The 20927-nt window shown below is 37.1% G+C and overlaps 1 protein-coding gene and 1 pseudogene across 1 annotated transcript; one reads left to right on the forward strand and one right to left on the reverse strand.

Annotated features, from left to right (window-relative positions):
- Positions 1 to 2963: 2963 nt before the first annotated feature.
- On the reverse strand, positions 2964 to 4595 carry LOC132165069 (uncharacterized). The gene is made up of 2 exons (XM_059575574.2): positions 3662 to 4595; positions 2964 to 3439 (listed from the first exon to the last, which is right to left on the reverse strand). The coding sequence occupies exons 1-2, from the start codon at positions 4593 to 4595 to the stop codon at positions 2964 to 2966; spliced, it is 1410 nt and encodes a 469-aa protein (XP_059431557.2).
- A 3573-nt stretch (positions 4596 to 8168) lies between these two features.
- LOC148583076 (uncharacterized) lies at positions 8169 to 9401 on the forward strand (annotated as a pseudogene).
- The last annotated feature ends 11526 nt before the right edge of the window (positions 9402 to 20927 follow it).

Consider the following 20927-nt stretch of genomic DNA (forward strand, 5'->3'; position numbering starts at 1 on the left):
AGATGGATTTCATCTTTTTAAGCTTGCTAATGAATGAAAATCATAATCTTGAAGTGATACTTTAATTTTTGGGATAACATGAACAGTGCATGATGTTTGTGGGCAACATTTCTGAAAAACCCTCGCGAGACTTCACTCGTCCTTTAGGGAATTCCTAGGGGTTTAAAAGGCTTGTTGCATATGCTAAATGCAGTCGTACATCCCACGAAAGATGGATGTATCTTTTTTGTTTTACGTTTTTTCCATTTAGTTTTTAGTTTGTATTGCTAAGGAACTAGCAATATGTAAGTTTTGGGGGGGGGGGGGGGGTATTAAGTGTCAAAATATTCATATTTTAGCCCTTAACTTACATGTTTTATTCCTTTAGTTTTGGTGAATTTATGCCATTTTAGTTCTTTTATGTGTTTTCCTTATTTTGTAGGTCCTTTGAAGAAAAGGAAGAAATCTTAGAAGTTTCAGACTTAAAGAGGGATTTTGAAGAATATTGGAGGCTCTGGTAGTGCGATCGATCGCAGGGGAGCTGCGATCAAGCGCACTACAGGCGAAGAACACAAGCACAAGGCACCTGCAATTGAGTGCGCCTAGCACAAGAGGATCGATCGCAGCCCTGTGATTGATCGCACACAGGTTGCAATCAAGAGCACCCGTGCGTGATGGCCAAGTCAGCCGCCAGCCTTGATATGGAAATTGTAATTTCTAGGGTTTTGTAGCTTTATACGAACTAGGGCTCAAGCCATACGATTTTTAGGATTTCTAGAGTATTTCTAAGGCTTATAAATAGACCCTTAAACCTCTAGAATAGACAGACAATTTCCAAGGAGAAGAATTGGAGCTCTTCAAATTCAAATTTCGGGTTTATTCTTTTCCTTTCTTTTTATTTTATGAAGATGTTTAACATCAAACTCATGTGTAACTAATTTACTTAGTATGGCTAGATTAAAGCCCTAGTTATGTTTAGTTAATATTCAATATTGGCGCGTTTGTGATGATCATGTTGTGATATTTAACTTGATTAATTTCTGCTTTCATGAATTCCTCATATGTGTTTGCTTGATCAACATATGCATGTGGTATGGACTAGTTAGTTAAACCAATATGGATGACCGAGTCCTGGATTTAATAAAAGTGACAAAAGAAATCGACACCGGGTTCTTGGTTAATCAACATAGGAAACCGGGAGTATACACCCATGCCTTATGCCTCATGTGTTTGTCAATTTCCACAGAATCATGCTTTCATAACTTAGTATACACTATGCTAAATCCTTTAAGAAAGAAAAGAGTTAGAGTATACACCCATGCCCTTAGGTTGACAAACATTACATATGCATAACATGATCAAAGCACTAGTATATTGATATATTATCTAAATATAATTAGTGGTGGATATCAAAGCCCTACCATTTTATTATTATCAAATCAAAACCAATCTTTGTTTCGTTTTACTCAAGGAATATATTTTTAAGAAAAATTTAGCAATCCTCGTGGGAATGATCCCGTAATTGCATCATATACTACTATGTTGACCTTGTGCACTTGCGGGTAAAACGTACAATTATTTGCCTATTAATTTAGGTAGATATTTGCACAACACCAGCCTTTCTGATAAGTTTAGCTTTTGCAAGATTTTCCTCAAGGGATATTCAGTTAACACCTTGATGGTATGCGCTTGAAAATATGGTCTTAATCTTCAGGTGGACGTGACCAAGGCGAAAGCTAGCTTTTCAATCCGAGGGTATCATTCCTCGGAGCCGTGCAGGGCTTTGCTAACGAAGTAGATGGGCTTTTACACTTCTTGTTCTTCCTAGATTAAGGCTGAGCTTATGGCTGATGAGGACACCGCCAAGTACAGGTATAAGGCTTCCCCTTCCACCTGTTGGCTCAGTAGTGGCAGGCTGACTAAATATTCCTTCAACTCCTGGAAAACTTGGTCACATTCTAGACTCCAAGAGAATGCCTTCTTTAGAATTTAGAAAAGGGGAAGGCATTTATCGGTTAAGTGAGAGACAAACCGATTTAGCGCTGCTATCCTCCCTGTCAATTGTAGAAGCTGCTTTGTGCTTTGAGGTGTTTGCTTGTCCAGGATCGCCTTGATCGTTTTAGGGTTAGATACAATTCCTCTACGAGAGACGATGAACCCAAGGAATTTACCCAAGGCTACTTCGAATGTGCATTTGGAAGGATTGAGCTTCATCCCGGAGTGCCTTAGCATGTCGAACATCTCGGCTAGGTCTGCGATGTGGCTAGCCGCTCGTATGCTTTTGACCAGGATATCATCTACATATACTTCCATATTTCGCCCAATCTGCTGCCAAAACATCTTATTGACTAGCCGCTGATATGTAGCTCCTGGGTTTTTCAGTCCGAATGGCATGACCTGGTAACAATACAGATCTGTGTCCATCATGAAGGCCATTTTTTCTTGGTCGGACTCGTGCATGGATATCTGGTTGTACCCCGAGAATGCATCCATGAAGCTCAATAACTCATGCCCCAAAGTTGAATCGACAAGTAGGTCTATCCATGGAAAAGGGTAGTTGTCTTTGGGACATGCCTTATTGATATCGATGAAGTTGACACACATTCTCCACTTCCCGTTCGACTTTTTTACTAGCACCACGTTTGCCAACTAGGTGGTGTATTGGATCTCTTTAATGAATCTGGCCTCGCGTAACTTTTTGACTTCTTCGGCAGCGCCCTTGCTTTTCTCAGCTTAGTGCCCTCTCCACTTCTCCTGTACTGGCTTGAAACTAGGATTGGCATCAACTTGTGCACCATGACCAACGGTGCTATGCTCGGCATGTCCTCAAGACTCCAGGCGAATACGTCACAATTCTCCTAGAGAAAAGATGCGAGCTTTTCTTTTACAATAGGGTCTAGCTGGGACCCAATTTTGACAACCCTGTCAGGCTTGCCGACCGAGAATTCCTCAAGATCTTCGACCGGTTCACCGCCATTTAATTGCTATCTATCCTTCTTACATTTGCTCCCATGGGCCAAGGTCTTAGGACACTCTTTCATAGAGATGTTGTAACATTGTCGGGCAGCTCGCTGATCGCCCCTTACTTCTCTAACTCTATGATCCGTCGAGAACTTCATCTTGAGATGTAGAGTTGATGTGATGGCCCTTAGTTCATTGAGAGCCATTCTCTCGATGATACCATTATATGCTGATGGTTGGTTGACCAATAGAAAATATATCATGACCTTCACCTGCCTTGGGTATGATCCAGCCGTGATCAGTAGTTCAATTGATCTGACTAGTTGCACTTGTTCCCCTGTGAATCCCATTAAGGGACAGCTGGTTGGGACAATTTTCTCCTGCCCCAGATTCAGCTTCCTAAATGCAGACCAATATAAGATGTTTGCCGAGCTCCCATTATCCACCAAGATGCGATGGACATTATGGTTTGCCACTGTTAGGGTGACAACCAGGGCATCTGTGTGTGGGTACAATATACCCACTTAGTTTGCATCCGAGAATCCAATCACTATCTCACTCCTCCGGGATTGCTTCATTGGTCGTCTTATAGTGTAGACTTCATGAAAGCTTTCTACTTGTCAGGCATAAGTCTTCCTCGCCCTTCTTGACTCACCTCCCCCGGCGAATCTGCCAACTATGGTGTGGATTTCTGGAATGTTTGCTTGGTTCTAAGGCTCACGGGTCAGGCAGGCAGGCCTTCTTCTAGGCTCTTCCTGTCTTGCTCTCTCCTCCCAAGGATACCCATTTTGATTTCTGCAGTCGAAACTTCTGCTTCGATAATGCTCTAGCCGCCATTGATCTCGGGAGGGGTGGTAATTTACTTCTCGGATGTAGTTTTGTCGAGAAGGGGCTACTCTTCTTTGCTCTCCCAAGAATCGAACGAGTTTACCATTTTTGATAAAATTTTCAGTGAGATGCCGCAAAGCAATGCAGCCTTTTGTGTAATGCCCATTGACCTCGTGGAACTCATAATAGTGATCTGAGTTTTGATTTTGTGGAGCCCTGGGAGGTCTTCGATATCTTGAATCTTTTTTGATTTCCATCAAGACCTCGGAAATGTTGGCGTTGAGCAGGGTGAAATTGTAATTGTTGAACTTCTTCTTGAAGGGTTTCGGAGTGTCGAGCCCCGAATGATCCCTCATCTTCTTCTCTTCCAATTTCTTGGGAGTCTTCCGAGCTGACCTCGTTGCTCTTAAGGTTTCTTCCTCGTTAATAAATTCCTCCACCTTATCTAACAGCTCTTGGAGGTTGTTCAGTTGTCTTCTCGCAATTTTCCTTGCTACTGGCTCCTTGGTTGAGATACCATTGTAGATGGCGGAGAAGATTACACCATCGGTGGGATCCTCTCCCTTCAATTTATTGGTGTTGAACCGAATCATAAACTCTGTGAAACTCTCCCCCTCTCGATGGTGGAGTGTCAGGAGATACCCAAAAGGTTTTTTTCTTTCTCTGGAACCCAGGAAGTGAGTGAGGAATATTCGAGCCAAATCTTCGAAGGTACCCATAGAAATGGTTGCCAGGCTTCGGAACCACTCTCTAGCGTTTCCGGAGATTGTAGTTGGGAAAGCTTTGCACGCAATTTCATCGGGTATGGCATACAACATCAATTGCATCTGGTAATTCTCCAGGTGCTCAGTCGAATCTCCGACTCCACTGTAGCTCGGGATCTAAGGTGTCTTAAATTTATTGGGGAGCGGGTGATCAATCACCTATTTGGTGAAAGGCGTCTCCGTGCCGGCGAAGAGCTTGCTCACCACTACAGTCTTGTACTTCTCCTTCTTCTCCATAGCCTCAAGCTTTGTCTTAAGTTCCGCCAAGGCTTTGTCTACTTCACGTCGTGAAGCCGTGATTGGCTGAGGTTCTGATGTGTTACGGGAGTTTTCGTCTCGATGGGTGTGGTTGTGCAGGCGATGACTGTGATTTCCTTGCCCATCTGAAAGTTCAACCTGATTGATTTGAGATGGAGAGGGAAATCGGCGGCCCAGTTCTTCGTTCTGCTAGATTATAAGTGCCATTTGCGCTTCGAGAGAAGCAATGCGCTCCTTGTCGCTGGCGTTCTGATGCGCCAATGGTGGCCTTTGATTGGCTTGGATTGGTGGTTCTTCAGTGCGGGCTCGGCTTCTTGACCTTGTGTTCACCATTACTGTGGATATTATTTTTGTAAGGACGGCTTAGTCCAGGATTTGGGGAATCCAAGCCAATCCTTTCTTCTTTGGAGCTACCTGTCAAACCTACAAAAACTAGAGCACACATTAAGAGGACATGCCGGGGGTGGTAGGTAGTTCCTCCTCCGATGCTTAAATCAGTGTTTGTGTGGACTTAGTATAGAGCTTAGAGTTGTTCTTGTGTACCTCTGAAGTGAGGTCTTTATAGTTGATTATGCGGAGGTGGCTATGATGACCGGGAGGAGGATCCGGGATTTGGGCATAAGGTAGAGTTAATATTTGTGTATCCTGTCATTATGATCGGTAAGATTCCGTTACCTACATTGATCAAATTTTGAGGATGGCACATAACTGTTAAAAGTCCTTCATAAGTAGATTGTAACCGTTCCGATGATCCTGCCATGTGTGAGTTGTCCATACAGCCAAGTCGTATCCTAACTGTGATGGATGCACTTGGATGTTAGGTGTGGGAGATTCGTTGTGGTAGTCTAATTGATCCTCGGTCGACCGAGAGTGTAACAAACGATGTTGTATTTGCTATTTCATGGTGGGTCGCATTCATAGGGCCCATTCGGATGTATTGGGCTTTTTTGGAATGTTGGGCCTCTAACCCATGGGTTCAAGTGATGGGTTTATGTGTAACATTTTAAATGAATATTTCAAACAGGTTGTTGGCTTGCCTACTTGAAATCAGTATGACATAAAAATTAGTTTATATCTGGCTTGACCTAATTGCTCCAAGGCCCAAAGTTGGAGAGCTTATTGTTGCTTGAAAATTTGATTGGGTTTTGGCTTTTTCTATTAATATATGAAAATTCCTAAATTTTAATTCGTTTCTTGCTTGAAAATTCCAAAGTAAACTGTTCAGGTCCAAGATAAAGATTGAAGTCTGTAATGCTTTCTGTCAATTAAAAGTGATTGGAATAACTCAAGTGACTAATTAGAATTTGTTGTTGTTTTTTTTTTTTTTTTTTTTTTTTCTAAGTGACTAATTAGTTTTGTATATTTATATTTAAATAAACTAATATCTGTAGGGGCGGAGCCCGCGGAGGGAAGGGGGGTTGAGACAGGTCATATGACCCCCTCAACCCCTAAAAATCTCCCTTAACCTTGTAGAAAAATTTTCAAATTTCATGGTTGCCCACCTTCATCCATTTACAAGGGGCAATCAACTCAAGCGACGGCCGACAACATCTAGCTCGCCTGATTTTTTTTTTCTTCAACTGTAAGAGTTTCTGGTTTTCTTTTTTAGGTTAGAGAAGAGGAAGATGGTGTTCTTTGGATTTAATAAAACACATCGTTTCTTTCAAAATTTTAAACCCTCTTTCTCCCGCCGTATGAAACTGTGATACAATTTATTTCTTTTTTTCTGAGTGATGTGACGCACTCAAGTACTCTCTAGGCAGCAACATACCACTTGTTTTAGGCTTTCAGCCTTTCACCAAAGCTTTATCTCATTAAAAATTAAAATATAAATCATAAAAGAAGAATAGGACAAATCAATTGACCATTGACGTGATGCTTTTTAATTTTTTTTTTTTTTTTTTAAACACCAGCAGCCAACCACTCCTTTTAGGCTTTCACCAAAGCTTTTTCTCATTAAAAAATAAAAAATAAATAAAAAAAAAAGGTCAAAATTGAAGTGATGCACTGCAAAGTGTAGACTGTAGTACCGACTTTTACATTTTTAACCTTATAGGATTTAGGTATATATTTAAATCACTAATTTGCAAATTGCAATTGTCATTCTTCAAAGCAGCCGTTCCACAAGTTGAAGTTTGTGATTTCTCCTACAATATTTCTTTCTATTTGAAATTTTGAAGCTTTCAACAATTCAAATCAATTACAATTTTTTTTTTTTTTTTCGAGACTAAGAGGTATGTAATTTAACTTTTACATTGATTAGCTTTTATATTTAAATTGCTCTTTTGAATTGAATATATATATTTTTATTACATATTTTTTAATAATATGAAATATATAATTGTAGTTATCTGAAAGTATGGAGAACAACAATGAATCTATTGAATTCCAAGCAAATTCTAAACGAGCTCGTGTCGAGGTAGATTTATCAAATTTGGCTGTTGATCATTGCTTAAGAATTTTTTTTTTTCATAACCATCCTAGTGACAGAGATCAAATTCGAAGAGCGTATCTACCAAAAAAAACCCTGTCAACCATTTAACCATGATTTTCCACAAACACAATTTGGAAAAACATGGCGCCGTTTTAATCTAGCATGGTTCGAAGAATATGATGGTTGGTTAGAATACAACATTTCAGAAAATGCTGCGTATTGCTTATATTGTTATCTCTTCAAACCAGACACTGGAAATCAAGCAGGAGGAAACTTGTTTGTTACTGAAGGGTTTAAAAATTAGAAAAAGAAAGAGAAGTTACAGAGTCATGAGGGGGCTCACAATAGTGCACATAATCAAGCTCGACGAAAATGTGAAGCTTTCTTAAACCAAAAACAAAGCATCATTACATTTTTTGACAAGCAATCAGATCAGCAGATAATGGAATATAGAACTCATTTGAATGCATCAGTTGATTGTATTCCCTTTTTACAGCAAAAAGGATTAGCATTTCGTGGCCATGATAAATCTAAAGACTCAAGTAATTAGGGAAACTTTCATGAATTGTTGCAGTTTCTTGCAAATCATAATGAAGAAATTGACAAGGTAATATTAGAAAATGCTCCTAAAAATCATCAAATGACCGCACCAGACATTCAAAAAGAAATAGCAAATGTTGTAGCAAGTAAAACTATAGATGCTATTCTTAAAGATCTTGGAGACTCGTCATTTGCTTTCCTAGTTGATGAATCTCATGATATATCTATTAAGGAACAATTGGCAATGATTTTGCATTATGTAGATAAGCGAGGTCATGTGATTGAACATTTTTTAGGGATTACATATGTTAGCAATACCACAACTTCAATATTAAAGATGACAATTGAGTCAATGCTTAGCAAGCATGATTTAAGTATTAGTAGATTGTGAGGACAAGAATACGATGGAGCTAGCAATACGCGAGGTGAGTTAAATGGACTTAAAACACTTATTTTGAACGATAATTCATTGCATATCAACTTCAATTGAATTTAGTGGCTGCTGCCAAAAATCACATCCAAATTGCAGCTTTTTTTAGCTTGGTTAATAGTGTTTTTAATGTTGTTGGAGCATCATGTAAACGTCGTGACATACTTCTTGAAAAAACGAACTGCTAAAGTTGTTGAAGCACTACGAAATAATAAAATTTCTACTGGTCGTGGCTTGAATCAAGAAATAAATTTAAAGAGACCCGGAGATACGCATTGGAGTTCTCATTGTGGTGCCATTATTAATCTTATTCTCATGTTTTCTTCTATCATTGATGCAGTTGAAGATATTGTGGAAGATGGTTTATATTCTGAACAGAGAGCAGAAGCAAATATACTAATTCATTTGCTCCAGACTTTTGAATTTGCTTTCAATTTACATTTGATGAAATGTGTTTTGGGGATTACAAATGAGTTATCTCAAGCATTACAACAAAAATATCAAGATATTCTGAATGCAATGAAGTTGGTTGAAGTTTCAAAGTAGCATTTACAGATTATATGAGAAGATGGATGAAACTCTTTATTTGAAGAAGTTTCTGTATTTTGTGCCAAAAAATACTATTGTTATCCCCAATATGGATTGATCTATACCAACTTCGATCACGAAGAAAAGGTCAAAGCAAGAAAAATTCACATTATTACCGTGTGGAGCTTTATTATACTATTATAAATATGCAACTCCAAGAACTTAACAGTCGCTTTAATGAGGCAAATTCTGAATTACTACTTTGTGTTGCGTGCTTGAATCCAGATGACTTGTTTGCTGCCTTTAACAAGGAGAAATTACTTCATCTTGCTCGATTTTATCCGAATGATTTTCAACAATTCAACTTATTACATTGGACAATCAACTTGAAACATATATAATTGACATGCGTTCTAGTGATGAATTTGCAACACTCAAAGGAATTGGGTAGCTTGCTGAGAAGATGATAGAGATGAAAAAAGATATTGTGTATTCATTGGTGACATTGTCATTGATTCAGCCAGCTGCAACAGCAACTGTTGAAAGAGCCTTTTCAGCAATGAATATTGTTAAAAATCATTTACGTAACAGAATGGGAGATCAGTGGATGAATGATTGTCTTGTCACATACATTGAGAAGGATATATTTAAGACTATCAACAATGAACAAATCATGTAGCGATTTCAAAGTATGAAGACTCGTCAAGGACAACTAAATAAATTAAGACAAGGCATGACAAAATAAATTGTAAGTTACATTTATGTGTTTTAAACAATAATTAAAGTCTACTAAATTATTTAGTTATTTGTAATTTTTATTATTTTTAATTAATTTCTGTTCAACTTTATATATGAAAAAATGCTCGACCCCTCTGACCTAAATTCCTGGCTCCGCCACTGGGTATCTGTATATTTATATTATGCAGCAGCAAGTACTCCATTCAGAATAATATTTATATTTTTATGTTTTATACCAAATCATAATTTGGTATATTTATATTATGAACGCTATACCATCTTGAATGCTTGGTGGTTGTGTTTTTATGTGCAAAATGTTACTGAATCAGTCTACCTTGGCCATTGTTTCAAACTTGGAGTTTCCAATACTTGCTTTTACTCCCAATGCATTCTTTTGACGAAAAATGAGATTTTTTCATGCCTTCAACTTATGTGTAATTTGATTATTCATACAACTATCTATCTTATTCTTTTACATTTGTTTGTTGTGACTTGGTAAAGAATAATCGGATGGGCATAAGGCTGTAAATGAGCCAATACACTCAACAACCCGCTCGGTTAAACTCGACTTGAACTCAAGCTTGACACTATACAAGCTCGCTCGTTACTGTGAAAACCCGCTTGATTATCAAATGATACATGCTCGACTCGCTCGATTAATCTTGATAGAGGCTCACGAGTTTGACTCGTTTAAAGCTCAACTCATTCGATACCCCTAACTCATTGGCCCAACTCATTAGCCCAACTCGCTAGCTCATTCATATATATTGTATATATATACAAAATATATTAATATATTACAAAAAATGAGTTATATAACTTTTAAGTATGTATACTAGTAATTAAGTAATCCATTCTCAACTAGTAATATGAGACATAATTTTTTCTCTCTAGAGCAAAAACCTAGAGGAGAAAGTAAACTTTTCTTCAAGTCTGTCTACATTGTGGAGAGGAATTGCTGGTGCTTTTGCTAGAGGGAAACAGGGAGATGGCGGAAGATCTTACAAAATATGGGGAAATTTTTCTCTTTCAGAAGAGGAAGGTTTGGAGATGGAGATCAATACCATTCGTTGGTGGAGGTTGTGAATAGAGGTCAATCATGTTTGGTGGGCAAATTGTTGTCTGATAGAATGGTGAGCAAGGAGATAATTATATCTAAATTGATTAGGGGATGGAGACAAATAGGAACATTATTGTTCAAAATTCTGGGGCATAATCTATTTTTGGTTGAGTTTGAAAACTCATGGGATAAAATACGAGTATTGGAGGGGAGACCTTGGGTGTCTGAAGGGAGTTTATTTGCAGTGGAGGATTTTGATAGGGTAACACCGCCTTTAAAAAACCATTTTGAGAAGGTTGTATTCTGGGTGAGGATGATTAATCTGCCTCTTGCCTTTATGAGCAAGGGCATTAGCTATCAAATTGGCTCATATGTGGGGATAGTGAAGGATGTAGATATAGATGAAGAGAGAGTAGGTTTGGGTGAATACCGACGGGTTAGAATACAACTCAATTTGAAGAATCCTCTCTCTCGGGGAAGAATGATGAGGGTACAAGGCAGGCCAGTTAAGGTTGTGTTTCAGTATGAGCACCTTCCTAGATACTGTTTTCAATGTGCTTGTATTAAGCATGGGAAAGTAGGATGTCAAAGCAGAAGGGGGCCACAAGTTAGGTGAGAGGTTCCTCAGTTTGGGCCATGGTTGAGACCAGTTTCTCTAGCTCAAAGGAGAGAAAGAGACTGTGATCATCACAGTGGCGGGGGGAGTATGAAGGGAGGGGTTTTTCATCTTATTTTGGTAGGTATTATAATAACAGCTATGGTGGAAAGTGGAGGGATGATCAGAATCCTAAGGGGTGCTACTGGCAGCCATGAACGATCAGGTGAAGAGTTGAAAAGTAAAGGGGCCAAATATTCTCGAGGGATGTCTTCTATTTTTTTCGAATGGAAGAGAGATGATGGGGGACGAAACCGTGGGAGTGAATCAAGGTGATGTGGGAGGATTTCTAGGAGAGGATCACGTGAACAATAATACAATTGGCTCTATTGTGGCGATGAAGGAAATGGATTGTGATCACATGGGTGACTCTTTCATTAAGGAGTTATGTGGTGGGGGTATTGCAAAAGAATCAAAGTTACAGAGGGTATTTGTTATGGATATTGAGAGGGATTTGCAGGATAAAGATATGAGCATAAGCAGCAACACGTGTAACATGATGCAACAAACTGGTAGTGACAGTGGATAAGTGGGCCGTTCGATGGTGGGGATGCAGTGGAGTAGTCATGGGACAAGTCCAAAAATAGGTCCCATGCAGGACTATAGTAAATGCTCTCAACCTGTGCTTAAGTGGAAAAAGAGGGTGAGAGTTAGTAAAGCCGAAACCACAACTTCGATACTTCATGTAGAAACACGTAAAAGGCGGAATAATGGCAAAGTGGATGCAGAGGGGGAGGAAAGAGGAGGGAAGAGGGGACGGAGAGGGAAGATGGCTGTGCAAATTGGGGGAGAGGAAACTTTCAATGGTTCGGGAATGACGGATGTTGTTATACAACACCGCTGACTGCAATGATCACCTTAAGTTGGAACTGTTGAGGGCTTGGGAACCCAAGGGAAATTTGTGAGCTTTACCGGTTGTGTAAGGTTAAGAGACCCAATTTCGTTTTCCTCATTGGAACAAAACTACGACACCAAAAAATGGAGAAGATACGAATAAATATTGGATTTCTAAAGATGTTTGTGGTTGATTGTGTGGGACACAATTGTGGTCTAGCTTTGTTTTGGAAGGACGATGTGGGACTAGATATTCAAAATTATAGTCGTAGACATATTAATGCTATAGTAACCTTGAAAAGGAAAAGTGTTTATTGGAAATTAACGGGATTTTATGGGCATCCAAAATCTCATAAAAGACTTGAAGTGTGGGCACTCTTGCTTCATGTAGCTGAACTGTAGCCTAGACCATGGGTCTGCATTGGAGATTTTAATGAGATCACTGATCGGTTTGAAAAAAAGGGGGGCAATGAACGGGCTAGGGGACAGATGGAAGCTTTTAGGGAAACATTATCATTCTATGATTTATCCGATCTTGGTGCTAGAGGGCAGAAATTTACTTGGAATAATGGGCAACAAGGGGAATATTTTATACAAGCTTGGTTGGATAGGGTGGTAGCTAATGCAGAATGGTGTGTCCTTTATCCTGCAGTGGTCATTAATACAAAGGCTACTATCAGTTTTGATCATGCACCCATGTTGTTAAACTTGAATGAATTCAGCCATGGTGGGGGGAAGTAGAAATATGTTTAGGTATAAAGCACAAGGGGTGATGGAAAGTGGGTGTAAGGATGTGATTAAAAAATTTTGGAGGGAAAAATTTCATTATGGGGATAAATGGAAAAACATGAAGGGGAAATTAGACAGCTGCTCTCGTGGGTTACAAAGGTGGCGGAACAAGGAAGTGGGTGTAGGAGAAAAAGAACTGAACCAAAAAACTCAGTTGCTTGAGACTCTACAGAACACGGATGAGGAGTTGGATAGACGGGGCTTCAAAAAGATTTGCATGAACTTTTGGAGAGTGAGGAGATTAAATGGAAGCAAAGATCTAAGGAAGCATGGTTGAAGGAGGGAGATTGATAAGTGCCAAATATTGCATATTTAGACCCCTTTATTTACATTAGTTAATCCTTTAGTTGTGTCGTTGATAAGTGCTAAATATTGCATATTTAGACCCCTTTATTTACATTAGTTAATCCTTTAGCTGTGTCGTTATTTAATATTTTGTGTTAGTTTTGTGTTGTTAGTATTTTGTAGGTCATTGAAGAAAAACTACAGCTTTAAAGGGGAAAATGCGAAGTTTGGAAGAAAGCATACTTTGAGAAGACCTAGATTGTGTGGTTAAGTCTAACCAAATCTAAGGAAAAGTTAAATCAGATTAAAGTTCAGATTTGATAAGATTTCGGATCGGATTCAAATTCAGATTCTGCACATGTCTTAGTATTTTGACCATAACTCTCCACTCAAATATTGGATTGAAGTGATTCAAATGGCATTGGAAAGCTAGCTCAAAATACTACAATTTGTTGTGAAATAGGATTTTCGTAATTCGTAAAGTTACTATGTCAAAATCGCCCCGCAATTAAGAGACACAAATTTGGACGAATCCTAGTCCGATTTCAGACTTCTATTTTGACTGGGAGACAGACTTCCGAATTATCTAGGTTTACTTGGGCTTCTAGGACTTCCCTAAGCCTATAAATAGACTTCTTTGCATTCAAGAAAATATAGACAATCCCAGAGAGCAAAATTCTTTTGTTTAGTTTTTCTTTAGGTTTAGGTTTAGGTTTAGATTTTATTTTTTATGTGGAGCTAAATTCCCAACTAAGGTTGGGGATGAAGCCTCACCGATGAAGAACATCAATACTTTTATGTAAGTTTTTATTATTCTGATTTTATTGGGTTTTATATTTCAATTGTTTTACTTCTAATCAATTGTATGGAGTGATTCTTGGATATCTCTTGTGATTCAAGGATACATGTGATGATTTGAGATAATTTCATATGATTGATTGCTTGGCTTTTAACTCATAAAAATTGGATATCCCTTGTGATTTGTTCTACGGATACATCTAGTGTTTCAATTTAATTTGGATTCCTTTTGTGATTTGGTCAATGAATGGATACATGGGATGGTTTTGATTAATTCTTTGAAGCATAGTAAAACATATCTATGATTTAATTTGTGAGAACTTCGGATTAATATTGATGAACATAAAGTATGTTGTTATGATTTGGTGAGTGTGAATTCCCAAACCTTAGTACCTTTATCCTTAGATTTACTTATTTTATTTAGTTTATGTTTATCCTTTAATTTTCAAAACTCAAAAATCAAAACCCTTTTGGAACTAGATTAGGATTTAATTAGTTTAGATATAAATTGCTCTTTCAAAAATACAATTCTCTGTGGGATCGACCTCGCACTTGCAATCCATTAAACTACAATCGATTCGTGCACTTGCGAGTTAAATAAATTTGCACAACAGTCGTTATTTAATATTTTGTGTTAGTTTTGTGTTTTTAGTGTTTTGTAGGTCATTGAAGAAAAATTGCAGCTTTAAAGGGAAAAATGCGAAGTTTGGAAGAAAGCATACTTTGAGAAGACCTAGATTGTGTGGTTAAGTCTAACCAAATCTAAGGAAAGGTTAAATCAGATTAAAGTTTAGATTGGATAAGATTTCGGATCGGATTCAAATTCAGATTCTGCACACGTCTTAGTATTTTAACCATAACTCTCCGCTCAAATATCGGACTGAAGTGATTCAAACGGCATTGGAAGCTAGCTCAAAATAATACAATTTGTTGTGAAATAGGATTTTCGTAATTCGTACAGTTACTATGTCAAAATCGCCCCGCAATTAAAGGACACAAATCTGGACGAATCCTATTCCGATTTCAGGCTTCTATTTTGACTGGGAGACAGACCTCCGAATTATCTAGGTTTACTTGGGCTTCTAGGACTTCCCTAAGCCTATAAATAGACTTCTTTGCATTCAAGAAAAGATACACAATCCCAGAGAGCAAAATTCTTTTGTTTAGTTTTTCTTTAGGTTTAGGTTTAGATTTAGATTTTATTTTTATGTGGAGCTAAATTCCCAACTAAGGTTGGGGATAAAGCCTCACCGATGAAGAACATCAATACTTTTATGTAAGTTTTTATTATTTTGATTTTATTGGGTTTTATATTTCAATTGTTTTACTTCTAATCAATTGTGTGGAGTGATTCTTGGATATCTCTTGTGATTCAAGGATACATGTGATGATTTGAGATAATTTCATATGATTGATTGCTTAGCTTTTAACTCATAAAAATTGGATATCCCTTGTGATTTGTTCTACGGATACATCTGGTGTTTCAATTGAATTTGGATTCCTTTTGTGATTTGGTCAATGAATGGATACATGGGATGGTTTTGATTAATTCTTTGAAGCATAGTAAAACATATCTATGATTTAATTTGTGAGAACTTCGGATTAATATTGATGAACATAAAGTATGTTGTTATGATTTGGTGAGTGTGAATTCCCAAACCTTAGTACCTTTATCCTTAGATTTACTTATTTTATTTAGTTTATGTTTATCCTTTAATTTTCAAAACTAAAAAATCAAAACCCTTTTGGAACTAGATTAGGATTTAATTAGTTTAGATATAAATTGCTCTTTCAAAAATACAATTCTCTGTGGGATCGACCTCGCACTTGCAATCCATTAAAGTACAATTGATTCGTGCACTTGCGAGTTAAATAAATTTGCACAACAAGTTTTTGGCGCCGTTGCCGGGGAATTGTTCAATTTTTTAAACCAATTTATTTCTAAAATTAGTTTTATTCTTCTACTAGTTATAATTAGGATTTTATTTTTCTGCAATTTGTTTTGTTTTATTCGTGTTACTAATAAAAAAAAAAAAAAGATTTTTCTTGTTGTTTTTTGTTTTGTTGGGCTTGTTTTACAGTTCTGCCGCAGCACCTTCCGCACATCGGCGCGATCGAGCGCACTCGCAGCAACTGCAGTAGTTCCGTAGATTTGTGCCAAAAATTAATTTTTGGTCCTTTTTGTGAGTTTTTAAATTTAAATTTTATTTTATTTTATTTTTTGTTAGTTAGTCGTTTTTTTTTTTGTTTTAGTTTATTTTATTTTTTTAAAAAAATAAAAATAAAAAATAAAAATGGTTAATGTTTTATGTGAGATATTGGCATGCTAAAAAGTGAGGGGGAAGCATGAATTTTCATTTTGATGATTTTAATGCCTCTCCTAGTTATAGGACACCAGCTCCTACCAACTACCCTCAAAATTTTTACCTACATAAACCATGTTCATATTGTTTCAATCCTTATCACGAGGAAAACAATTGTCCAGATCTACGAGCTCAGCTCGATGATTTATGGGACAAATTAGATCAAATCAGAGCAGCTAGATCTAACTTTTCATATGAACAAATGAACACCAGTTTCTCTAGCCCGGGGTTTGATTCAAATTTCAATTGTTATAATCCGGACTGGAGCAACCAATATGATTTCTCAGGATCAGCTCAAGCTACAGGAAATTATGCTCACCAATTTGATGAATTGCATCATTCAGAATATCCACAGTTCGATCATCAAGCTCAACCTCCTATTTATCAGTCTACCACTCAACAGCCTGCACCACAGTCATCACTGGAAGACATGATGAAAGCATTCATGCAATCAATGGATAAGAACATACAAGATATGAAGAATGCTACCATGAGCAATTCCCAAGCTGTACAGGAGCTGAGGAATTCCAACATGGCTAATGGCAGAGACATTCAAGAACTTAAGCAGGCCATGTCCAAGATAGAAGGACAGATTGGTCATCTAGTTGCTGACTTCAATAGAATAGAGGAAGAAGAGCTTCAAAGTCAGCTGATGGCTGAAAGGTATTACATGATTGATGAGGATGATTCCAAAAATTCTTATCATAAGCATGCCCAAGTCACCATCACACTAGAGAGTGGGAAAATTGTGGATAACAAAGAGGAGGAAAAGAAAAAGGAGCAAGTTGAGCACCCTGAGCAAGTTGAGCACCATGAGAACAGTGAGCCACCAACAAATCCTAATCTGCCCAGTGACATGGAAGTGAGTACTGAAGCTCCTGCCTACATCACTGTCCCTCTTGAGGCACATCAGGAGCCATCTTATGTCAAGATATTCAAGGACTTGTGCACACAAGCACACAAATATAGGAACCACTTTTCTAAGAAGATCTGTCGAAGCAAGCAAGTCTACATAAGATGGCGAAACATCCTTCCAGAGGGCTATGAAGTTTTGAAGAAGAAAGGGTGGAAAGGATTGGTTGGACATCCGCATGATCGGGGAAAGCGCTGTAAAGTTTTCTCCTCCAGTTTATTTTCTGCACTTCACTCCACAAATTCTTTCTTTCCTTTTTCATTATATTGCATTTCTATTTATTTGTTTTGTTTCTAACAACAATTGATCTTTTGATGTTTTGTTTCTGTGAAAAAAATATTGCTGTTAGTTTTTGTTGACAAGTGTCTTGGTATTTAAGTTTAGGGGACGCCCTAGCCTTGTTCACACTCCAATTTCCTTACTTCCGGTAATGTATTTCTATACTACACATTGAGGGCAATGTGTAATTCAAGTTTGGGGGTATGGAAAAACACTTTGTCTATTTATTTTTGTTTTTATTTGTTTAATTTTTTGTCTTTCTGTGTTAAAAAAATTTTGAAAAAATAAAATTAAATTTTGTGCTATGTTTTTGTCAAGATTGAGTTAAGCTATGACTATGGTTTACATTTCATTAGCTTGCTTAAAGCGTTGAACACATCATTATGTCATTTGAAGTCTGAGTCATTTGACTTATTTTTGGGTAAAAGAGATTTCACTTGTTTTAAGATAAATTTTTATGAGCACATTAGCATGTTTTCTGTGAGGTATGATGTTTGAGCTTAAGCTTGTTCTCTTTGAGATTTGTTGGATGACCTATTGATGAATAACCATTGGCTTGCAAGATATAAAAAGAAAAAAATAAATAAAAAAGAGAAGGAAAAAGAAAAGAAAGATCATGTTGAGTTTTCCGCTTAGTAACCGGACCTCTTGCCTCATTAAGCATCGAGTGTTCGCGTCAAAAGGTGTGAAGTTCAGTGTTGATTTATGATATGGCTAATCTGACTTCGTAGCCTTTTTGACTTAAGTTAATAAGCCCTTAGGGATGTTTTACATCTAGTGCCCTAAAGCCACCTGGTTTGGGAGTCATTGGCCTAACACTTGTTACATGGGTCAATTAGAAAGCTTAAAGGAGTTAGAAATTGCAGAGCCTGTTAAAAAAAAGAAAAAAAGAAGAAGAAGAAAAAAAAATGCATATCTTGTCTTGGTTGTTTCATTTGATAGAGATTTTTACAAATTTTATGGAACTTGTCTTGAGTTTAGGCTAAAAGCTTCATGATTGTATGCTAATTACACTTTACACATTTCAGAACATATGAGGTCTCAATTGTCCATTTATGAGTGATTTGATTTTAGATTTCCTTTTGACTATTATGATGGTGTTTGTCTTTTTAAGTTTGCTCATGAATTAGAACCATGGTTTATGTGAAACTTCTTTCTTGTTAACAACATAGTGCACAATGTTTGTGGGTATCATTCCTGTTAAGCCCTCACGAGACTTCACTCGTCCACTAGGGATGCCTAGGGGTTTAAAAGGCTTGTTGCATATGCTAAATGCAATCGTCTCTCCCACGAAAGAGGATTTATGTTTCTTGCTTTCATTTTATTTTTCGTTTTGTTTTGCTAAGGGACTAGCAAAATGTAAGTTTGGGGGTGTTTGATAAGTGCCAAATATTGCATATTTAGACCCCTTTATTTACATTAGTTAATCCTTTAGTTGTGTCGTTATTTAATATTTTGTGTTAGTTTTGTGTTTTTAGTGTTTTGTAGGTCATTGAAGAAAAACTGCAGCTTTAAAGGGAAAAATGCGAAGTTTGGAAGAAAGCATACTTTGAGAAGACCTAGATTGTGTGGTTAAGTCTAACCAAATCTAAGGAAAGGTTAAATCAGATTAAAGTTTAGATTGGATAAGATTTCGGATCGGATTCAAATTCAGATTCTGCACACGTCTTAGTATTTTAACCATAACTCTCCGCTCAAATATCGGATTGAAGTGATTCAAATGGCATTGGAAAGCTAGCTCAAAATAATACAATTTGTTGTGAAATAGGATTTTCGTAATTCGTACAGTTACTATGTCAAAATCGCCTCGCAATTAAAGGACACAAATCTGGACGAATCCTATTCCGATTTCAGGCTTCTATTTTGACTGGGAGACAGACCTCCGAATTATCTAGGTTTACTTGGGCTTCTAGGACTTCTCTAAGCCTATAAATAGACTTCTTTGCATTCAAGAAAAGATACACAATCCCAGAGAGCAAAATTCTTTTGTTTAGTTTTTCTTTAGGTTTAGGTTTAGATTTAGATTTTATTTTTATGTGGAGCTAAATTCCCAACTAAGGTTGGGGATAAAGCCTCACCGATGAAGAACATCAATACTTTTATGTAAGTTTTTATTATTTTGATTTTATTGGGTTTTATATTTCAATTGTTTTACTTCTAATCAATTGTGTGGAGTGATTCTTGGATATCTCTTGTGATTCAAGGATACATGTGATGATTTGAGATAATTTCATATGATTGATTGCTTAGCTTTTAACTCATAAAAATTGGATATCCCTTGTGATTTGTTCTACGGATACATCTGGTGTTTCAATTGAATTTGGATTCCTTTTGTGATTTGGTCAATGAATGGATACATGGGATGGTTTTGATTAATTCTTTGAAGCATAGTAAAACATATCTATGATTTAATTTGTGAGAACTTCGGATTAATATTGATGAACATAAAGTATGTTGTTATCATTTGGTGAGTGTGAATTCCCAAACCTTAGTACCTTTATCCTTAGATTTACTTATTTTATTTAGTTTATGTTTATCCTTTAATTTTCAAAACTAAAAAATCAAAACCCTTTTGGAACTAGATTAGGATTTAATTAGTTTAGATATAAATTGCTCTTTCAAAAATACAATTCTCTGTGGGATCGACCTCGCACTTGCAATCCATTAAACTACAATTGATTCGTGCACTTGCGAGTTAAATAAATTTGCACAACAGAGATAAAAATACAAAATATTCTCATGCCTGTGCAACACAAAGGAAACAAAATAATTCTATTGAAAGTATTATAGATGAATAGGGTCTTCTATGGGAGTCTAGTGGAGAAATTGAGAATGTATTTGTTAATTTTTATCAGCATTTGTTCACTTCTGAGACTCTAACCGAACCTGACTGTTGCTTGGAGGAGCTGGGGTCCCGTGTTTCTACAGAGATGAATAATGGACTGTTGAGGGATTTTTCCAAAGATGAAGTAGTGATGGCTTTGAAACAAATGTCTCCCCACAAAGTTGCAGGTCCTAATGGATTTTCTGCTGGATTTTATCAGGATAATTGGGAGGTGGTGGGTGATGAGGTATGTCAATCTGTATTAGATATTTTAAATTCTAGTATAATTAATAATGGGCTCAATTTTACTTATATTGCACTCATACCTAAGAAACCGAACCTTGTGAGGGTGTCTAAGTTTAGACCAATTAGTCTGTGTAATGTGTTTTACAAGCTTATTTCCAAGGTCCTTTCCAACAGACTAAAGGTGGTTTTGCCCCATTTGATTTCATCAAATCAAAGCGCTTTTATACCTAGGAGGTTGATAACAGATAATATCCTAGCTGCTTATGAAACATTGCATTCTATGCATACTAGAATGTGGGGTAAAGAGCGTATATGGCTATCAAGTTAGATATGAGCAAAGTGTATGATAGGGTGGAGTGAGATTTTTTGGAGGCAATTACAAGGAGATTGGGGTTTACTAAGAGATGGATTATGCTAATAA

This window comes from Corylus avellana, chromosome 11 (genome assembly GCF_965113065.1).
Source record: "Corylus avellana chromosome 11, dhCorAvel1.hap1.2, whole genome shotgun sequence".
Lineage (NCBI taxonomy): Eukaryota > Viridiplantae > Streptophyta > Magnoliopsida > Fagales > Betulaceae > Corylus > Corylus avellana.

Excerpts from the sequence above, each read along its gene's own strand:
- LOC132165069 (XM_059575574.2), bottom strand. The coding sequence starts at position 4,595 with ATGCAATTGATGTTGTATGCCATACCCGATGAAATTGCGTGCAAAGCT. Across the intron at positions 3,440-3,661 it reads AAGGCCTGCCTGCCTGACCC|ATGCCCTGGTTGTCACCCTA; the intron begins GTGAGCCTTAGA and ends ACCCACACACAG.